General features: G+C 49.1%; 7 protein-coding genes across 7 annotated transcripts; 4 read left to right on the plus strand and 3 right to left on the minus strand.

The window, feature by feature from the left end:
- Window positions 1–148: 148 nt before the first annotated feature.
- On the plus strand, window positions 149–827 carry N7520_008546 (COX20 family protein; the record flags this gene model as incomplete). Its single annotated transcript, XM_057142480.1, has 2 exons — window positions 149–497; window positions 571–827. 2 exons carry the CDS (start codon window positions 149–151, stop codon window positions 825–827), a joined length of 606 nt encoding a protein of 201 aa, XP_056991768.1.
- Window positions 828–1,061: 234 nt separating this feature from the next.
- Window positions 1,062–1,856, minus strand: N7520_008547 (uncharacterized protein; the record flags this gene model as incomplete). Its single annotated transcript, XM_057142481.1, has 1 exon — window positions 1,062–1,856. One exon carries the CDS (start codon window positions 1,854–1,856, stop codon window positions 1,062–1,064), a length of 795 nt encoding a protein of 264 aa, XP_056991769.1.
- Window positions 1,857–3,161: 1,305 nt separating this feature from the next.
- On the minus strand, window positions 3,162–4,813 carry sik1 (snoRNP complex protein NOP56; the record flags this gene model as incomplete). The annotated part of the gene is made up of 3 exons (XM_057142482.1): window positions 3,162–3,401; window positions 3,459–4,578; window positions 4,650–4,813. The coding sequence occupies 3 exons, from the start codon at window positions 4,811–4,813 to the stop codon at window positions 3,162–3,164; spliced, it is 1,524 nt and encodes a 507-aa protein (XP_056991770.1).
- Window positions 4,814–5,155: 342 nt separating this feature from the next.
- Window positions 5,156–7,127, plus strand: N7520_008549 (chaperonin-containing T-complex subunit CCT6; the record flags this gene model as incomplete). The annotated part of the gene is made up of 7 exons (XM_057142483.1): window positions 5,156–5,197; window positions 5,254–5,348; window positions 5,405–5,426; window positions 5,496–5,537; window positions 5,593–5,613; window positions 5,668–5,841; window positions 5,901–7,127. The coding sequence occupies 7 exons, from the start codon at window positions 5,156–5,158 to the stop codon at window positions 7,125–7,127; spliced, it is 1,623 nt and encodes a 540-aa protein (XP_056991771.1).
- A 311-nt stretch (window positions 7,128–7,438) lies between these two features.
- N7520_008550 (putative histone acetyltransferase (MysT1)) lies at window positions 7,439–8,479 on the minus strand (the record flags this gene model as incomplete). Its single annotated transcript, XM_057142484.1, has 1 exon — window positions 7,439–8,479. One exon carries the CDS (start codon window positions 8,477–8,479, stop codon window positions 7,439–7,441), a length of 1,041 nt encoding a protein of 346 aa, XP_056991772.1.
- Window positions 8,480–9,017: 538 nt separating this feature from the next.
- N7520_008551 (uncharacterized protein) lies at window positions 9,018–11,817 on the plus strand (the record flags this gene model as incomplete). Its single annotated transcript, XM_057142485.1, has 2 exons — window positions 9,018–9,191; window positions 9,250–11,817. The coding sequence occupies 2 exons, from the start codon at window positions 9,018–9,020 to the stop codon at window positions 11,815–11,817; spliced, it is 2,742 nt and encodes a 913-aa protein (XP_056991773.1).
- Window positions 11,818–12,313: 496 nt separating this feature from the next.
- Window positions 12,314–14,034, plus strand: N7520_008552 (asparagine--tRNA ligase SLM5; the record flags this gene model as incomplete). Its single annotated transcript, XM_057142486.1, has 3 exons — window positions 12,314–12,573; window positions 12,632–12,752; window positions 12,820–14,034. The coding sequence occupies 3 exons, from the start codon at window positions 12,314–12,316 to the stop codon at window positions 14,032–14,034; spliced, it is 1,596 nt and encodes a 531-aa protein (XP_056991774.1).
- Window positions 14,035–17,590: the final 3,556 nt, after the last annotated feature.

Genomic DNA, 17,590 nt, shown 5'->3' on the forward strand with positions numbered 1-17,590 from the left:
TCTTAGTCATCTTATCCCGGAATAATTATCCGAGTACAGCCGATGACGGATAATATATAGCCCGCGATATTGATATGGATCGGCTCCTCTTTTACGGATCGCGAGAACTACAGTCAATTGTCAGAAGGCTCACCCACATTACGACATCATGGCCGAAGATTCTCGAGATTCCGCCTCTGTCCAGGAGGCTGGCAGTCATCTTCCCGCAAGCACCCCCAATACCGATCCCACGAAACCCAAACACGATTTCCCTCAGTCGCAAGTTGGCAAGCTATGGGATGCATTCGGCAACCCCGAAGAACCGGTAAACATGCTCGCCAATGCGTCCTATAAGCCTCGTGGAAAGAACCCCAAAGATGTGTCATACTCGGAAGTGGTGGGGGATGTATCCATGAGCGAAATCTCATCATTTTACAAAGCTCCATGCGCGCGGGAGTCGTTATTAACTGGCATTGGCGCCGGCTTTGGTATTGGTGGTATCCGTGGTGTATTCGGAGGTACATTTCAACACTCTGCTTATTGATTTTCTTGATGTCTGGGACAAAGATGAATAGCTAACCCTACGTCCAGGAATGCGCTCATTGTGGTCTGCCGGAAATTGGGCCGTTGGAGCATTCGCAATCACCTCTTTGGCAGCATACGAGTTCTGTCGCCGTCAACGAATCGAAGAAATGCACGGAATGAAGCAAGCGGTTGAGTTAATGAAGGAATTGAAGGACAAGAAACAACGGGATAAAGAAAAAGCCATGGAAGCCGCCGCCCAACGGGCAGAGGAGGAACGGCAAAAGAAGAGTTGGACCAACCCTTCAAACTACAAGTTCTGGTAGCGTTGCTCAGATATGGGCTGGAGTCACGGTATTTGTGGGATTTTATTCAAAACTGTATATTGCGATCCCATGCAAGGATGTGGGCATCATGTCATTAAGTCATCTGTGTATCATAGCTTTCTCAATTCCCCAAGTCCAAATTGCTGGTTAAACCAATCCAAAAGAGCATTCATTATCTGCTCTTGGACGTGCAGGCTTCTCACCTGACATTATATGTCGAAAAAGTACTTTGTACTATGGCGGGGATAGATCCCTGCTGGATGTTTCGGCTGAAACATCAAATTTCACACGCTTCGGAACGGAACCTTGTTGGATACTGTGGATTCTTTCCAGGCCTCCGCTCTCATGTCGTCGTTCTCTTCGCTTCCCCCGAGCTTCCCGTGCTTCACGGTTCTTCCATTCGGTCACTTGTTTCTGTCGCTTTTGAGACCGTGCCCACGCAATCGCCGCAGTAGGCCTGAAGCCTATACCGTTGATTCCATAGCCATCATCTGTGGGATCTGTGGGATCATGTCCCGTTATCTCATAATCGTGCCAGGTGAAAGGGTCTTCCTTTGAAGTTTCAGAAGGAGGGGGCGACATTCGTTGCTTGCGGGTTTTGGAGGGGGATCTAGGTTGAAGCTGTTTGCGCGGTTGCGTGGATCTTCTTCTGGAGGGAGACACAGCCGCGGTGGGGGTATCGTTTGAAGTTGGGGGCAGTTCAAGTGCCGGCTGATAGCCAGGCATATTTTTGGGTTTTCCAGCGGCACCTAGCCGTTGTTCTGGCGGTCTAGTTGGCTCGGGCTGCAGAGCTGCATTTTGCCGCCCCAGGGTTGTGAGACGTTCACCTCGAATCGCAAGTTCTCCAAATCGACCCGCCACGGCGGCTCGAGGGCTGTGGCGTCCAACCTCCTCCTCCCGAAACCTAGTTTCCTGCGGACTCCCGATAGAGACTACTGACGTCGGGGATGGTGATGGGCTGTAGTAGTCGGACTCAGAGGGTTCTCGTTTGCGTTTGGGCGAGAAGTACGGCGGGAGATCTGTCGTCATCGTGGGGAAGAGGAATATGCAGGAAAATTAAGGGATCCAGAATTGCTTGATCATGAGATTAAATGAGACGCCCCATTTATTAAGGGCTAGAGGGGTAAACCCATCATGCAGTGAAACTCATACCATAAGGTGCGGAGATCAGGATTAAGTGAGGGGTCGCCTACGGTGGACCAGGTGTTCCAATCATTAATGTTATCGCGGTGAATATATTATCCGTTCAGGCTGTACTCGGATAGATAATCCTGGATAGGATAACTCATGATGTGATCACGTGACTTGTTCAAGGTCCTGTGGGCCTCACGCGTGTCATGATTGTCATCTAAGTCAGCACCTCAATAAGACCCATTATTAGATCCCAACAATAAGTAAATTAAGTATTTCCCCACTGACCACTAACATTAATTCATTTTCCCCAATCACAAAATTTGAACTCTCGCTTCCTGCACTCCCACGAATATCAGGCTCTTAAGATATCTCGATCTACCTTATACTACCCATAAAGCACTACGACATCCGCAACTGCTGAAATCCTGTGGTTTACGGGGAACGAAGCTAACATTGACTATTAAATTAAGCCGCCTCTCACGCTATCCGGCCAGACTTGGGTTATCCTTGAAATTATTCGAAAGATCCCAGCATCTGACCAAAGAACGAGTTGCCAATAAAAAATGCCTTCCGTTCGCAGCAGCCAAGTATCTCTGTCACCTTAAGCAGATCCCAGAAAGCAGACTTTTATGCGCATCTACTTGCAATCACCCTTAATCGTGCTGGCAATCAGCATCGGAGTGCGCCGTTCCGCAAACAGCAGACCTCCAAACTGCCGTCAAATGATGAGTTAAGCCGCCAACATCAACAGACTGGCCTAAGATTGATCCTGCAGCGTGGATATGGTAAATAGCAAAGATCTAAGTTATCAATACTCGTACTCTACGAAGAGAATATACATCAGCAGATCTTTTATGTGTTCATACGAAGCTACTAGTACATAAACATTCCATCACTATATCAGTACCACACAACGTACCTACTGAATAGGTAGCCAATATGTGCTTTCACTTTTTGACACAGAGAATTGAGACTAATCATTATACTATATACTAAACCTTTGGAAATCATGCAAAATGCAATTCAGAAGCACAGACACACAGGAAAGAGCAAATCTTATTGCCAATGATGGCCTAAATCGAATAATTTACAGATGCCCGAGCCCATCGAGTCGTGATCAAGATTGAACAGATATGAAAAGATAAGAAAAGAAATCCCAACGCCGTGACAAAGACTCCCAGTTCCAAGGAAAAAGCGCTTTTATGCCTTCTGCTTCTTCTTCGAAGGCTCAGCATCAGTGTCGTGCTTGCGCTTCTTCTTCTTCTCAGGCTCGGCCTCGGCCACATCGGACTTGCGCTTCTTCTTCTTGTCGCTCTTGTCGCTCTTCTCCTTCTTTTCCTTCTTCTCCTTCTTCTCCTTCTTGGGGGAAACATCCTCCATCTCCACATCGCTGCCATTCACATCATCCATACCAGCCAGAACGGCATCCATGGCGTTTTTCTGTGGCAGAATTGTTAGCAAAGACCTATCAATAACGTGGAGACGTAATGAACATACCATAGCAACTTCGTTCTTGGTAGGGGCAGCGCCGGTGGCGTAGAACTCCAGGCGCTCCTCAACCTGGTGCTTCAGGGCCTCACCGAACTTGGTGTTGGGCTCATCAGAGAAGTTATCGATACGGGACGCGATGGAGCACTTGTTGGCAAGGAAACGCGAGATGCGACCCTTGTTCTTGGGACCAGCGCGGCCAATGAAGGAAGAGTGGTACAGCAGACCGTACTTGGGGGTGTTACCCTTGGTCTTCAGGGCACGGAAAAGAGCCTTCTCGGCACCCAGAATCTGGACGGTCGAGGCGGGGTACTTGGACAGGTTGGTCAAGCTACCGGCGTGGGAGATCAAGCGAGCAGCAACAACCTCTCCGATCAGGGCAGCAAGGTTGGGGGCAACGACACTCATCTTGGAGACGAGGTACTGGTAGAGAGACTTGCGGTACTTAGCAAGGCTGACAACGCGGCCGGCGAAGGAAGTGACGTTCTCCATGTCGGAGTCAGCGATATCCTGACCCATACTGTGCTTAGCGGCATCAATGATGTTCTGGGCAACATCCTTATCGTCCTCCACGAGGGCAGCGATGTCGTGTAGGCGTTCATCGCTCAGGTTCTTCTTGTCCTGGACAAAGAGTGCAATTTCGGCGTAGCGCTGGTTGTCAGAGACAATCTTGGCCAGCTCGGGGAAGTGCCACGAGTACCATTCGCGAACACGCATGGAGAAAGTGTTGATGGCCTTATCAAGCTGATCGAGGATAGCAATAGCCTGGATGATGTGGTTGTCGTCACGCTGAACGGAGAACTTAACCTTGGCACGCGAGTAAGCGTGACCGAGACCGAGCTGGGCGGTGTCCATATCACCCTCACGGAGCTGCTGAACCAGCTTGCTGAAGTGCTGGCGAATACCACGGAGAAGATCCTGCACAACCTCGCTAGTGTCACCGGTCTCGCATTCGACAAAATCGAAGGCAGATTTGATGCTTCCAGCAAGACCCTTGTCGCAAAGACCCAGCACAACCTTCTTCTTCTTACTCGGCTTGGGGAGGTTCAATTCGAGGAAAGAAACAAGGGTCTCGGAGGCGACACCCTCAGAGACATCGTTGATTTCACCAAGAGCCTGCTTGTTGTTTCTGCGATGGGTTAGCAAAGAATCCCACGAGGGATAAAATTTGCAGGTTGAGATCCCACACTCGAAACTTACTCGAAGGGAAGGAAACTGGCGAGGTCAATCATCTTTCCGAACTTGGCAAGATCATTGACACCCTCCTGGACTTCCTTCAGGCGGTTGCCAACAGCATCACCCTGGAGGGCGACCTTGAAAAGCGAGTAGCCAATGGGGCTCTCGAAGAGAAGGTAGTCGGCCATGTCTTATTTTTGTAAATTCTGGTCCGATTAGGCGTTATATGACCAAAATATTGATTGCAACAACCGGGGCCCACAAACGACTTGAGGGTTCGACACGATGGGGTTGTTGGTGCGGTCGTTTTCTAGAGAGCGGAAGAGAAGTCGAAAATCGAGCTTTTTTTCGGCGCTAACCAAATCTAGTGCTGTGGGCAAAAACTATCCTTCTCACCGCCTGGGGCAGTGACACGTGACTAATCAACGCTTGCCCACTCCTGTCCACGGGTTGCACGAGCTCCCCTCCTATTTTCAGTATTGCTTTGTTGTTTGAGCTGAGCTCTTGTTCATTCATTTATTATAGCAGAGATGTCTGCTACTCAACTACTTAACCCGAAGGCGGAGTCCCGGGTATGCAATTCTCACATATTTGACCCCTCCGTGGCCCGCACTAACATTTCATCTAGCGGAGAGGAGAGGCCCTGAAGGTCAACATCGGTGCTGGAGAGGGTCTCCAAGATGTCCTGAAGTCCAATCTGGGTCCCTCAGGCACCCTGAAGATGTAAGATTCAATTTTCATGCGGGTACAAGCCTTGATATAGCTGACATAATTTCTAGGCTGGTGGACGGTTCTGGCGGAGTATGCAACACCTCCCTTTCATATTGAATGCTACAGATCGAGATACCTAATGTGGCGGTATGACAACAGATCAAATTGACAAAGGATGGAAATGTTTTGCTTCGTGAAATGGTTGGTCCTTCCCCTAATGATTAGCATGCTGCAGACAGATGCTAACACTCAGCAGCAAATTCAAAACCCCACGGCTGTAAGACAATATTTACGCGAACGAACATTCGACTCTCGCTGATAATGATGGAAGGTTATGATTGCTCGCGCAGCCACCGCACAAGATGATATCACTGGTGATGGAACAACATCTGTCGTGCTCTCCGTAGGAGAGCTCCTGAAGCAGGCGGACCGCTTCATTTCGGAGGGTCTGCACCCCCGAGTGATCACCGATGGTTACGAGATTGCGAAGACAGAGGCTTTGAAGGTATTCTACCGAAATATTTGATTGGCCATAACAAATTTCGAGTCTGACGTGATGCACAGTACCTTGAAGAATTCAAGCTCGAGCGCAGCATTGACCGCGAGCTGCTCCTTTCCGTCGCCCGCACCTCTCTTTCCACCAAGCTGAACAATGCCCTCGCCGAGAAGCTGACCCCTGACATTGTCGATGCCGTGCTTGCCATCCACCGCGCCCCCGAGAAGCCCGACTTGCACATGATTGAGATCATGACCATGCAACACCGCACATCCTCTGACACTCAGCTTATCCGCGGTCTGGCTTTGGACCACGGTGCTCGTCACCCCGACATGCCCAAGCGGGTGGAGAACGCCTTCATCCTGACCCTGAACGTCAGCCTGGAGTACGAGAAGTCTGAGATCAACTCCGGCTTCTACTACTCTACCGCTGAGCAGCGAGACAAGTTGGTGGAGAGTGAGCGCAAGTTTGTCGATGCGAAGCTGCAGAAGATTGTGGATCTCAAGAAGCAGGTCTGCGGCAACGACCCGAAGAAAGGATTCGTTATCATCAACCAGAAGGGTATCGATCCTCTTAGCTTGGACATCCTGGTCAAGAATGGTATCATGGCTCTTCGCCGCGCCAAGCGGAGAAACATGGAGCGTCTGCAGTTGGTTTGCGGAGGTGTTGCCCAGAACAGCGTGGAGGACATGACCCCCGATGTCCTCGGTTGGGCCGGTCTGGTCTACGAGCACCAGCTCGGCGAGGAGAAGTTCACTTTCGTTGAGGAGGTCAAGGACCCTAAGTCTGTGACCATTCTTATCAAGGGTCCCAACCCACACACTATCGCTCAGGTTAAGGATGCCGTTCGTGACGGTCTTCGCTCCGTCTACAATACCATTGTTGACCAGTGTGTCATTCCCGGAGCCGGTGCCTTCCAAGTTGCATGTGCTACCCGTCTCAAGTCGGATGCCTTCCGGAAGACTGTGAAGGGCAAGGCCAGGTATGGTGTTGATGCCTTTGCCGATGCTCTCCTGATCATTCCCAAGACTCTTGCTGCCAACTCTGGACATGACATCCAGGATTCCCTGGCTGCTCTGCAGGGTGAGTGTGATGAGGGTAACATTGTTGGTCTAGACTTGAACACTGGCGAGCCAATGGACCCTGTCCAGGAGGGTGTCTTTGACTCGTACCGTGTTTTGCGGAACTGCATTGCCTCTAGCACTGGAATTGCTGCCAACCTCCTTCTCTGTGACGAGCTGTTGAAGGCCCGGCAAATGAGCAAGCCAAGTGGACCTGGTGGTATGGAGGAGTAATGTGCCATTGATTGACGATGCGTGGCATCTCATGTAAAGAATTTGATGGAGCTAGGGCTTGATGCTTGAACAGTACAGTCTACTAGCAAAAATGAAAAAAAGAATGAACGCTAGAGTTACAAGCTGCCAACTTTACAACGTACGATGATAAAATAAGTACTAGTAGGTTCTCAGAGGCCATAACTGTAATATTTCAATGAAGTTCAGGCTGTGACCGCCGAGTTTCTTTCAGGTAGCATGGTCCTTATGGAAGTAATTATCATTATTATCATACAGGATTTAAACCAATGTTTTACAGGACTGGGGTCAGATCACTCAGACAGACTGTCGTCGTCATTCTCAGATCTACCCGTGGACTGCAATTTCCTCACGAAGCCCTCTTCTTTCACAGGATCGTCTAGTGAAAGATGATTTGTCTTGGCCCAATTCCAGACGTCCGACTTACGGATCATCATCTTCGGGCCCTGTTCAGCTTCATTCTCTCCCATAAGCCGGCTCATTTTGCGCTTCTTCTCGGGTTGAGCAACACCCATACTTTTGACTGCAGTAATAACATCCTCTGTCAACATTCCAGTGGCAAGTCCGATCTCTTCGACGGTCATGGTTTCACGCTGGGGTTTCTTGCGTTTCGACGGGGTGCTTGGCTTGTGTGGAATTACTTCAGCATCTTCTCCATGCTTACCACGTAGGAAATATCTCGCGATTCGCTCTGACCAAAATCGATTGTAGCTCTTTTGGCCCAGATCACTCAGTGGTTTCTCTGGACCACCGATATATCCACCAGGCGACTCCCAGCCACTCAGTTTATAACTCACCCCCATCAAGAGTTTTCCCAACTGCCTGTGTTGGTAAGGTGGGAAGACACAGATACAGGCGAGATTGTTCGCGTCCCAGGAGAGCTTTTCTTGGGAGTAAAAGCCGAGCACATGGTAGTTCTCAGCATTATCGGGGTCGGTATAGGTGAGTATATAGTAGAGGAACGTTGCGACATCAAAAAAGACGGTCTTATGGTCGAGGAATAGCTTCGCGAATAATGACAGGTTCTGGCCAAAGAGCTTATGTTCCTCCCCGTCAACCTCCCATACCGCGTATCCACCGTGTTCGTACACTTTCGTGCCGGGTGGTGTTATATGATGCTCGCAAACTTGAGTATGTGCCGCAAAAGTCTCCGCGTCACACGAATATCGAAAGCACCAGCGACAAACATATAGGCGATCGGCGTCTTTGGCGACCAAGTCTTCCGGGTAGATAGACTGGTACCATGGCTTGAAAAGGAGGTCTCCTAGTACGACATTCTTCAGATTGCGGTCGCCCGGACTTTGTAGTCGTGAAGCGGATGTACTAGTCGCCATTGATAGGTCCGAAGTTCGGAAGGGAGGGTGTTTTAACGAATGGATGTCGCGCGGTAGCTAGGGTTCAAGGAGTGCGTCCACTTGAGTAGCCATTGGCATCAGCGTACCAACCAGATTTTTTGGATACGCAAAGGCAACTCAGTCGGACCAACATTGGACAACAAGTCAAGCCGTAAGGAACTCCTCAGTAGACGAAACAGCGAAAGTTCCTCATTTTGGGGAATTTCCAAATCGAAAATCATGGAGCTGAGTCAGCACAGGTCAGGTGGGGAACAGCTTTTATCTTATCCGCTGTTGCCTGCTGAAATGTACAAGTGAAATCATCCTGAATTTCATCCTTTTCATCTACATTAGCCCCTGCTTTGGCTATCATAGGCAGCAAGAATCAAACTTCCCCCATGGTTTCTATCGTGACTTCAAGTTCCTTTTAATCTTGTGAATTTTCACGCACCTTCGCCTCCTGGTGATATCCCGTGTCTATCCTTCCCGTTACTTCCCCACACTTGAGCTAGAACTACGGTATCACGCGTTCCTCAAAATGTTGAAACCCTTCCAGATCAGAGACCAACAAGGGTCTCCATCTTCAAGTCCAGTGCAGTCTTCTGGCCCTCGAGGGGTTCGAATCTCAGCCTCTGATTATGATGACCTCGCCTCAAATCATCCTCGGGCGAGGTTAACCTACCTGGATGACGATGATGGCGATCAGATTACGGTAGGCTCCACACCAGATTTTCCTCTCTTCCAACAGGTAACTAACTCTACCTCTATAGGTTGGGTCTTCTCTGGAACTGGCCCAACGTCTAGATGAGCCCCTGGAGATTGGGCCTATGCAATTCTCCCAAGATGAACCAGAGCCGATGCATCTATTTGATATCCGTCGATCAAATTCGGTAACGGAGCTGTGGAAAAGATTTGAGAATCAATCCATCGGGGGTCCTCAGATTCCTGAAACAAAGAACGATGGACCTGCATCGGCTCGCGAGGAACCCCCCTTGCAACTCAGTGCCACTGCTGTCCCTGACTCTCAGCCCTTGCTAGCAGCATTTGAGGCTGAGTTGGCCAATATTCTTGGCTCATCAGAGGACCCTGCTGAGAGAGCACCTCAAGCTGAACCGTCGCCTACGACTGAGTCCTCGACAAATGCCAATCCTCAAACAGTGCCCCATATTGCCGAGGCTATTGCGGCGCAGATATTACATCACTTGGCTAATGGCGCCAATCTGGTTCAATCTGAGCTCAGGACAAGACTGCCGGATTTGCAGCGTCAAGTTCGTGATGCCCAGATACATCTGCCCGAGAACATTGGCGCATCGCTGCAAGCTCTGCTTAGTACACTCGAAGCCCATATGAGAACTGCTTTCAACAATTTACCGGATAACGGAAGACAGTGGGCGGACAATGGGAGACATTGGGCAGAAGAAGCAATTCATGCAGGGCGGCCTGTGGCTGAAAATGCCGCCGAAAGCGTTCGAATGATGGCCTCCGAGTTCAACGAAGTTGGCCGCACTTTGTTTGCTGCTTTTGAACATGAATTTGGGCGCCCTACGCCACAGGGAACGAACGCCCCGCATGATGGGTCGAATACTGCCTCTGCCGCTTTCGTGAACGGTTCAAGCAATGTCTCCGCCGCGTCGGCCAATCCTCCGGCTGAGTCTCGCCCCGCGGATTCTAACTCTGAGGCAAAGACTAGTAGGGGAGATGACCACACACCAGCGGCAGAACCTGCAACTAGCAGCCATGCAACGCCCCCGATTAATTCTTACAGTCAAGCTGCACGACGCTTCTCTCCTCCTTTCGGTGCTCCTATTGTATCGAGCTTTCCATACCATGTACCTCAGCCCGCGGTGTGTCCCCCGGCCTATCACCCACCCTATCCCATGCCCCCATCCTACCAGATACCCTACTCAAGCTCTGGTGGCTACCACGCCCACCCTCCCCATTCCTCCAACTCAGTAAGCGCTGAGGTACGCCCATCCTACACTAATCCTTACGGCCCAGGCTCCCCTCCTTGGGTTAAACGTTTGCCTACATATTCGACCCACCGACATGGGCCTCTACCAGTGCTATCCGGAGAAATTTCGTCGAGTACTGTGGACAAACAAACGGAAGAGCCTGAAAATAAAACCCTGTTCATTGGAAACATTGGGTTCAACGTAACTGAAAGAACTATCCAAGATGTTTTTGCCTCAAAAGGGTACATTGTCACGGTGGATCTTCCATTGGATGCCGTGTCAGGCAAACATGCAGGCTTTGGCTACCTGCATTTCCCCTCGATCCACCCAGCCATATCCGCTATGGGTTCGTTGCAGGGTACTCACATTGACGGCCATGCGATCAACCTGGAATTCAGTGACTTTGTGCCCACCCAAGATGTCAGTACCCAGGGTGTGACCAATCCTACCGATCAGCATCAGCCACTTAAATCAAAATCAGGTCCGAAGACTCCTGATGCCTTCGGTGTGGAGCAAAATCAGAACACCCCAATCAAACGCCGGAAATCAGTCACTTTTCAAGTATCAGATCAGTCCTCCAAAGACACCGCACATCAGTCTAGCGATGCAGTAAAAGCAGTTACCCCATCAGCAAAGGAAGCATCATCCCCTCTTATCGATTTGTCTATTGACGAGTCTGCCTCTGAATCACGGATTCGGCATGACGTGCCTGTCAACTTGGATTCGGAATTAGAGATGAGTCGATTTCCACCTGTTTCCCAGCTGGATGCCCATCATTTGGCGACTCAACGTCAACGTGGAATGGCTTCCAACAGTCAGGCTGTCAAACATAGTGACTCCACTCCTGCATTCACAGCAGATCTTCCCCGAAGATCGCGTACCATTGCCCATCCTCAAGGTCAAGGTAATCGTAGCGATGCCGGGCCTGGCCTTCGTCGTGCGAGCACTATTACGTCTTCAGCGGGACAAGAGAATTCCAACGCGGTAGATCTACGAGCTCTTGACGAAGTCATGGGTTGGCCTAGTATGCGACGTCGAGCCAGTGAGCGTCAAGCACTTGACACAGTTGCCCGTCCCGCCCGCGGTCTAGATACGTGGGCGCGATTGGACAGAAGGGAGCGCGAGCGGTCCAGATCGTCTCAACACAGTATTCCTGGGAGCTTTCCTGCCGAAGTACCCCAATCCAGTTCACTCGAGGTCCGTGACATGGAAGATGCTATTGAAAGCTGTGTCTCTTCGCTCATTAAAATGGGGTATGGAAGTGCTGAAGATGGTGGTCGGGCCCGGATGGAGATATATGCTGCCGCATCCAATGGCAGTCTATTGGATGCCATCGAGATGATTGAAGATGAGCGGAAGGCTTATGCTCGCCATGCTCAGAAGTAAGATTCGTCCAGGTATTTGAAGGGGTTACTTTTTAGCTCTATGTTGTTTTATTCTATTTTCCCAGATTTCTGTTGCATGAATAACAAATTCCCCTCTTTAATTTTATGATATTCTGTCAGAGCCGGTGAATTCTATCAATGGATGCTGCTTTCTAATTCACTTCAAATTTTCCAACATTCAAATCTACAGCGCCGTGGCCAGAATATATATACACATGAATTTGATATCTGGTTTGACACGGCCAAAACAATAATATACGTCAACTTTTAACCTCTTGTTGATGAATAGAAATGAAATGACTCTTCTGTCATGACGATGTCCAGTTCTAAAGAGAAAACAGATATTTAAAAACATCAAATGATTACCTACTGATAGGTATCCAGTGGCCGGAGCACAGTTGAAACTCCACCTGTCGGGAAGCCGGTCGGAACATGGGCAGCTCCGTAGTTTTTCCAGTCCGCGCAACTTCTGACCACAACGCGCCTCAACTACAGCCATGCAATGGCGAGCCTTCACAACGTCTGTCGCCAGACTCAATCATAGCGCGACAGCCAAACCATCTGCAGTACTGCGATGTGCCCAGATCCTTCAATCTGGCCGGCAAGATGGGCCCTGCCGCTTTGAAGACCAGGAGATTAAGGTTAATGGCTTCATTCGTTCCATTCGCAAACAAAAGAAAATTGCTTTTGCCGGGGTCTCGGATGGCTCTACAGTTGAATTATTACAGGTTCTTCTAAAACCAGAGCATGCAGCCGAGTAAGATTTCTCATGAAGCTTGTGTCTAGTCATATCTAATCGACCATTTTCACTTTAGTCTATCCGCAGGTTCTGCAGTCACAATGACCGGAATATGGAAAGCTTCCCCACCAGGCAAATCGCAGACCCATGAGCTACAAGTAACTGATGTGGAAATGGCTGGCGCAATGGACCCAGAGGTTGGCAGATCTCCTTCTGTAGTCCATGGGAAGAAACCACGAGCTGATAGTTCAATCTTAATCGCAGACATATCCCATCCAAGCGAAATACCAAACCCCCGATTTCTTGCGCCAGATTCCTCATCTCCGCCTTCGAACGCCGCTAAACTCGATGCTTGCCCGCTTCCGTTCCGAATGTCTATTCCAGCTGGGGAACGTCTTTCATTCCTACCCCAATGGAAGCTTTGCACAAGTGCAACCGCCGATAATTACCTCCTCTGACTGTGAAGGAGCGGGCGAAACATTCACCTTGATTCCGCGTGGTGCCACCGCTGATACCGAGGCCGACCACTTCTTCCGGTCACCAAAGTACCTCACGGTGTCGTCTCAACTACATCTCGAGGCCTATGCCGCAGAGCTTGGGAATGTCTGGACATTGACACCTGTGTTCCGGGCGGAAAAGAGTGATACACCTCGCCACCTGAGTGAATTCTATATGCTAGAGGCGGAAGCCAACTTCATGTCGGATTTGGATGCGCTCACCGAGCAGGTGGAGTATCTGCTTCGTGATTTGACACGCAGGCTGTACGATACCACTGCTGGTCAAGATGTCTTGTCCTTTAACCGATCTGTTGATGGGAAAAGATCCGACCCCGAGGCAGAGGTGAATCTACGCCAACGGTGGTCCGCCTTGATGGACGGCCCTAAATGGCACCGTGTTACGTATACCAAAGCTATAGAAATGCTCCAACGGGCAGTCACCGAAGATGGTGCCTCATTCGAACACCCTGCCACTTGGGATGGGGGCCTTCAGCTTGAACATGAAAAGTATATTGTGGAGGTTCTGTTCCAAGGCACTCCTGTCTTCGTCACCGATTATCCGAAAGCCGTCAAACCATTCTACACGGCTCCTTCAACTGGCAATGGAAACGGGGAGGTTAGCGCTCCAGGAGAGACTGTTGCGTGTTTCGATCTACTGTTCCCGGAGGTCAGTGAGGTCGCTGGTGGCTCTCTGCGTGAGCACCGCCTGCCCAACCTTATTGAGAACATGCGCCGTCATGGTCTGATTAAACCTCGAGTTATTGATCCCGAGAATGTGCCCACAGAGCCACTCTACCCCTACCTCTCTACGACCGAGGACCTCAGCCATCTTCAGTGGTATGCGGATCTTCGACGATGGGGCTCGGTGCCTCATGGAGGCTTCGGCCTTGGCTTTGATCGGTTCTTGGGCTACTTATCGGGTGTTTCTAGCGTCCGAGATACTGTAGCATTCCCACGGTACTTTGGCCGGGCCGACTGCTAAATCTGGACCAAAATGGATTGTGTATACTACTGAAGCAATGTACGATAGACGAGAGGACCTACAATGTTCAATCTCTCAACTTCAAACTGAAATCACCCAAAGCCCGCTCATCTAAAGCCAGCTTTCTGACTACCACGGACTCTCTCGGCTGCTAGGCAAAATCATATCTACCCTGTCGAAACTAACAATAGATCGGGTTTCAGCCTTCCCGATCAACACATGCATGAACCCAATTTAGAATCTCAGGTCCCCTCTTACAGCCCCTAGCATATGCACAATGTATGGAGTATACTGTACAGCTCGAAGCTCCCAGCCACCCGCGGGTTCATCCTTCACCCGGGATGGTTGGGGGGAGATTAATCCTCCGACAGCCAGAATAAGGCAAAGAGCAAATCCTTCGCCCCTAAGAGCGGAACAGAATGTCAGCACATTGGGGCCAAATCGAAAAGATCGAACGGGAATAGTGGGTACAATGACAAGCTTGATCAGTTCAACAAGGTTAATAGATGGATATATGTGACTGAGCTAACCATTATTCTAGCCATCTGAGCACGGATACTATCTAGGTCGATCCTAGGAAAATCGCGCAATGTGAGTGGATCTACTGTACAATCAGTCTCGTTTCCCGTACATGACTGGTTGCACTACATTTAGCTACGCAAGGCTTACCATCTACGGTAAGCTTAAGCAAGTTTATGGGGCATAAGTTCAAGCCCCCAAATCTATCAAAAGGCCAAGCACTCTAGCGTAAGAGGCGCCCGCAGCCAAACATAAAAAATTGGGGCAGAGCCGATTCCATGACCATACGAGCGAGCAAATGAGGGGGTCGCGGAGTGGTCCGTGGTCCCGGTTTAATTTCGGATTTAACTTGTTATATCCTTTTACAAAGTACTCTAAATCCCCTTTGGTTCATTGCGGAGCTCGCTTACAGATGCCGAGGAAATTGTGGTTGAACCGCCTATGGTCCGGTCTCGGCAGAGTTAATTAATCCGTAATCATTGGTAATATTATTTATCATACGCATCTCGGATGGTCTAGCCCCGAAGGAGAAAGAGTTGGAACGGCATACCTCCAGGGTGCTAGAGGGATTTTGATATGCTTGCGACAGCCTCGCGCGATCGGAATGTCAGAGTCAGAGGGCTAGGTTCTAGAGCCAGGGATTACATTTTTAAAGCAACATTTGAAAACAGGGTACAGAGGACATATTTTTTCCTCAATTTAATAGACTTTACCAAAGCATCGACCCCCATGCCAATCAGGCGGCCAGGATCGGCGGACCAAGGGGACCCAACCTTACCGGGGTTAAGCATAAGCAGGAGATGTTCGGGCTTTGTCCGCTTATAAACGAGTCATGCACTAGCCGGGACTATCCCTGCCTGACGTATCACATTGTCCATGCGTTACAATTCCAGATTTTCCTAACTAGTTAACTACTGTACGTACCGCCTCCTCAGCTGTACTATATTTTTTTCAGAATCCCCCAGCCCCAGTCGTAATATCTTCGTATTCGGCTGAATAAACTCCCCGATGCATAAAGTCAAAAAAAGAAACCGTGCGCCACATGGATTATGTTTGATTCATGTTTAAGACACTGGTCGGCTCATGGCGCCATTTTGGGGAAGGTTCTATGGTTGAGACAACATAAAGTGTGAGACTAAGAGATGATTCCCTCCACTTTCCCTTTTTCTTCCCATGGTTCTGAGGATGGAAACTGGCTTTTAGACTTGCGGGTGACAGTTGCCACCAGAACTAGGGCCTAGAGAAGGGTTGAACCTTTTTCCAAAATTGGAAGGGGTCTTGATAGAAGGTTAGATTCCTTGATTTCTCAAGGCAAGGTAACTAGATAGGAGTAGCAATGCGGCCAAGGTATTGAAGCAGATCTATCCGACTAATCATATATATAAAGATGACGATGTAAAAAGGAAAAAAATGGGGTTTTCAGCTATGCCTGCTACCTAGATAGAACATACGCCAAACAAGAAATACTACGGAGTACTCCGTAAAGGATCCAGCACATTCCCAAAATCATGGACAGTAATTATGCTAGTGGAGATAAGCTCGTGCGACGTTTCACGGAATCAAATCTTGGCAACCTTTAATTCCAAGGTTGCAATCATACATGACAATACAGTACATGTCACAATCGTATCTCAAGTAAAGTTGATGAGTAATGGGACCCATGCAAGGGCACGTCATCGCCCCAGGGGCCGAGGCAATAAAGATAAATTACAAGATCGTAAACTCGAGTGAAAAGGTCAGCTAGCCACAGTGATCAGCAAGTCTGAGGTTATTGATAGGTGCAGGTAATATTGAAGTATTATACTGTAATCCTGTCCGGAGGACTCCGTACATTTAAGGGGACAACCGCACGGGCAATCCTAGACAATATGCGCCATACGCTGTTGCGCAGTGCACCTGAACACTACACAGTTATGTACGGACATAAAAAACTCCCTCAAAAAAACAAGAATTGTAATGCCGATACTCTGTAGTATATTATCGGATGCACGTACGCGCCCTACGGGACTCAAAATCTATATGGAATCCACCTATGATCCGTAATCAGAAAGCCAGGAGGCCTCATGAACCACGGTCGGCAAACCTGTCGGGTTGGCCCGCAAGGGCCTAATCAGCGGTTACGAGCAATATGCTTAGCGAGCTGTGGATCCATGACCCACTTTAATGGAAAAGGAGTTGTTTTTCTCGGATGATCGGATAAGGCCTGGCGGTCCGAGAACTCCGAGTCAATATAATGTCTTGTTTTTATGCTCTAAGCGTACGCAATACAAGCCTATCTCGATAATCTCATTTGGTGAGTTTGACGAGTTCTCGGAGGACTCCATTATGTTAGGTCTAGACTCCGGCAGCCTTGCGGTAGAACCTCGGGCCCCAAAAATAATCCATACTCTGTAAGTATCCGGATTTAGTAAAAGGAGCGACGGATGTATCAAGCGGGAATTCGGGCGATCCAAGGGGTTGTCTGCATACCGAGCTTCACAGCTCGACAGCTTGACAGATCTCGCACATGGTACATCAAGCAAGGGTGTAACATGTGGTCATTTGCAGAATCGGTCACAGTAGAGAATGGCCTCGAATTAGTTGTAAACATTTTTGAACTGAACATTCCAACATTTGAACTCGATCGATCGGCTTTGGACCCTGAGCAGCCGATAAAAGGTTATGTTTAATTAACGGTTTATCCGTGGTGGTACCATACTAGTTAATTACTTGTTCTATTTTTTTTTTTTTTTTAATTTAAATTTTACTATCTTTCCATTTATCTTTCCTTTATCTTTATCTCCTAAATTATTCAAACAAAAATTTATATAATCATCTCGGCTGCATATGCCTTGTCCTGTTCCCATTCCATCAGTGGGAAACTAGAAATTCGGTGCGACATCCCCATTTCCACCCAGGTCAACGGAAGTTCAGGTCGCCATGGTGATGTTGAAATTACACTAGTCGCCACGTGAGACATCTAATGCAGGCCATGGTTGAACGATTTTAACATAGGATTAGAGGTGGCCAAGCCCGAACACACGGACGGTAAGATGGT

Source organism: Penicillium odoratum (genome assembly GCF_028828045.1).
Source record: "Penicillium odoratum strain IBT 22623 chromosome Unknown utg000006l_segment0_segment0, whole genome shotgun sequence".
NCBI classification, from domain to species: domain Eukaryota; kingdom Fungi; phylum Ascomycota; class Eurotiomycetes; order Eurotiales; family Aspergillaceae; genus Penicillium; species Penicillium odoratum.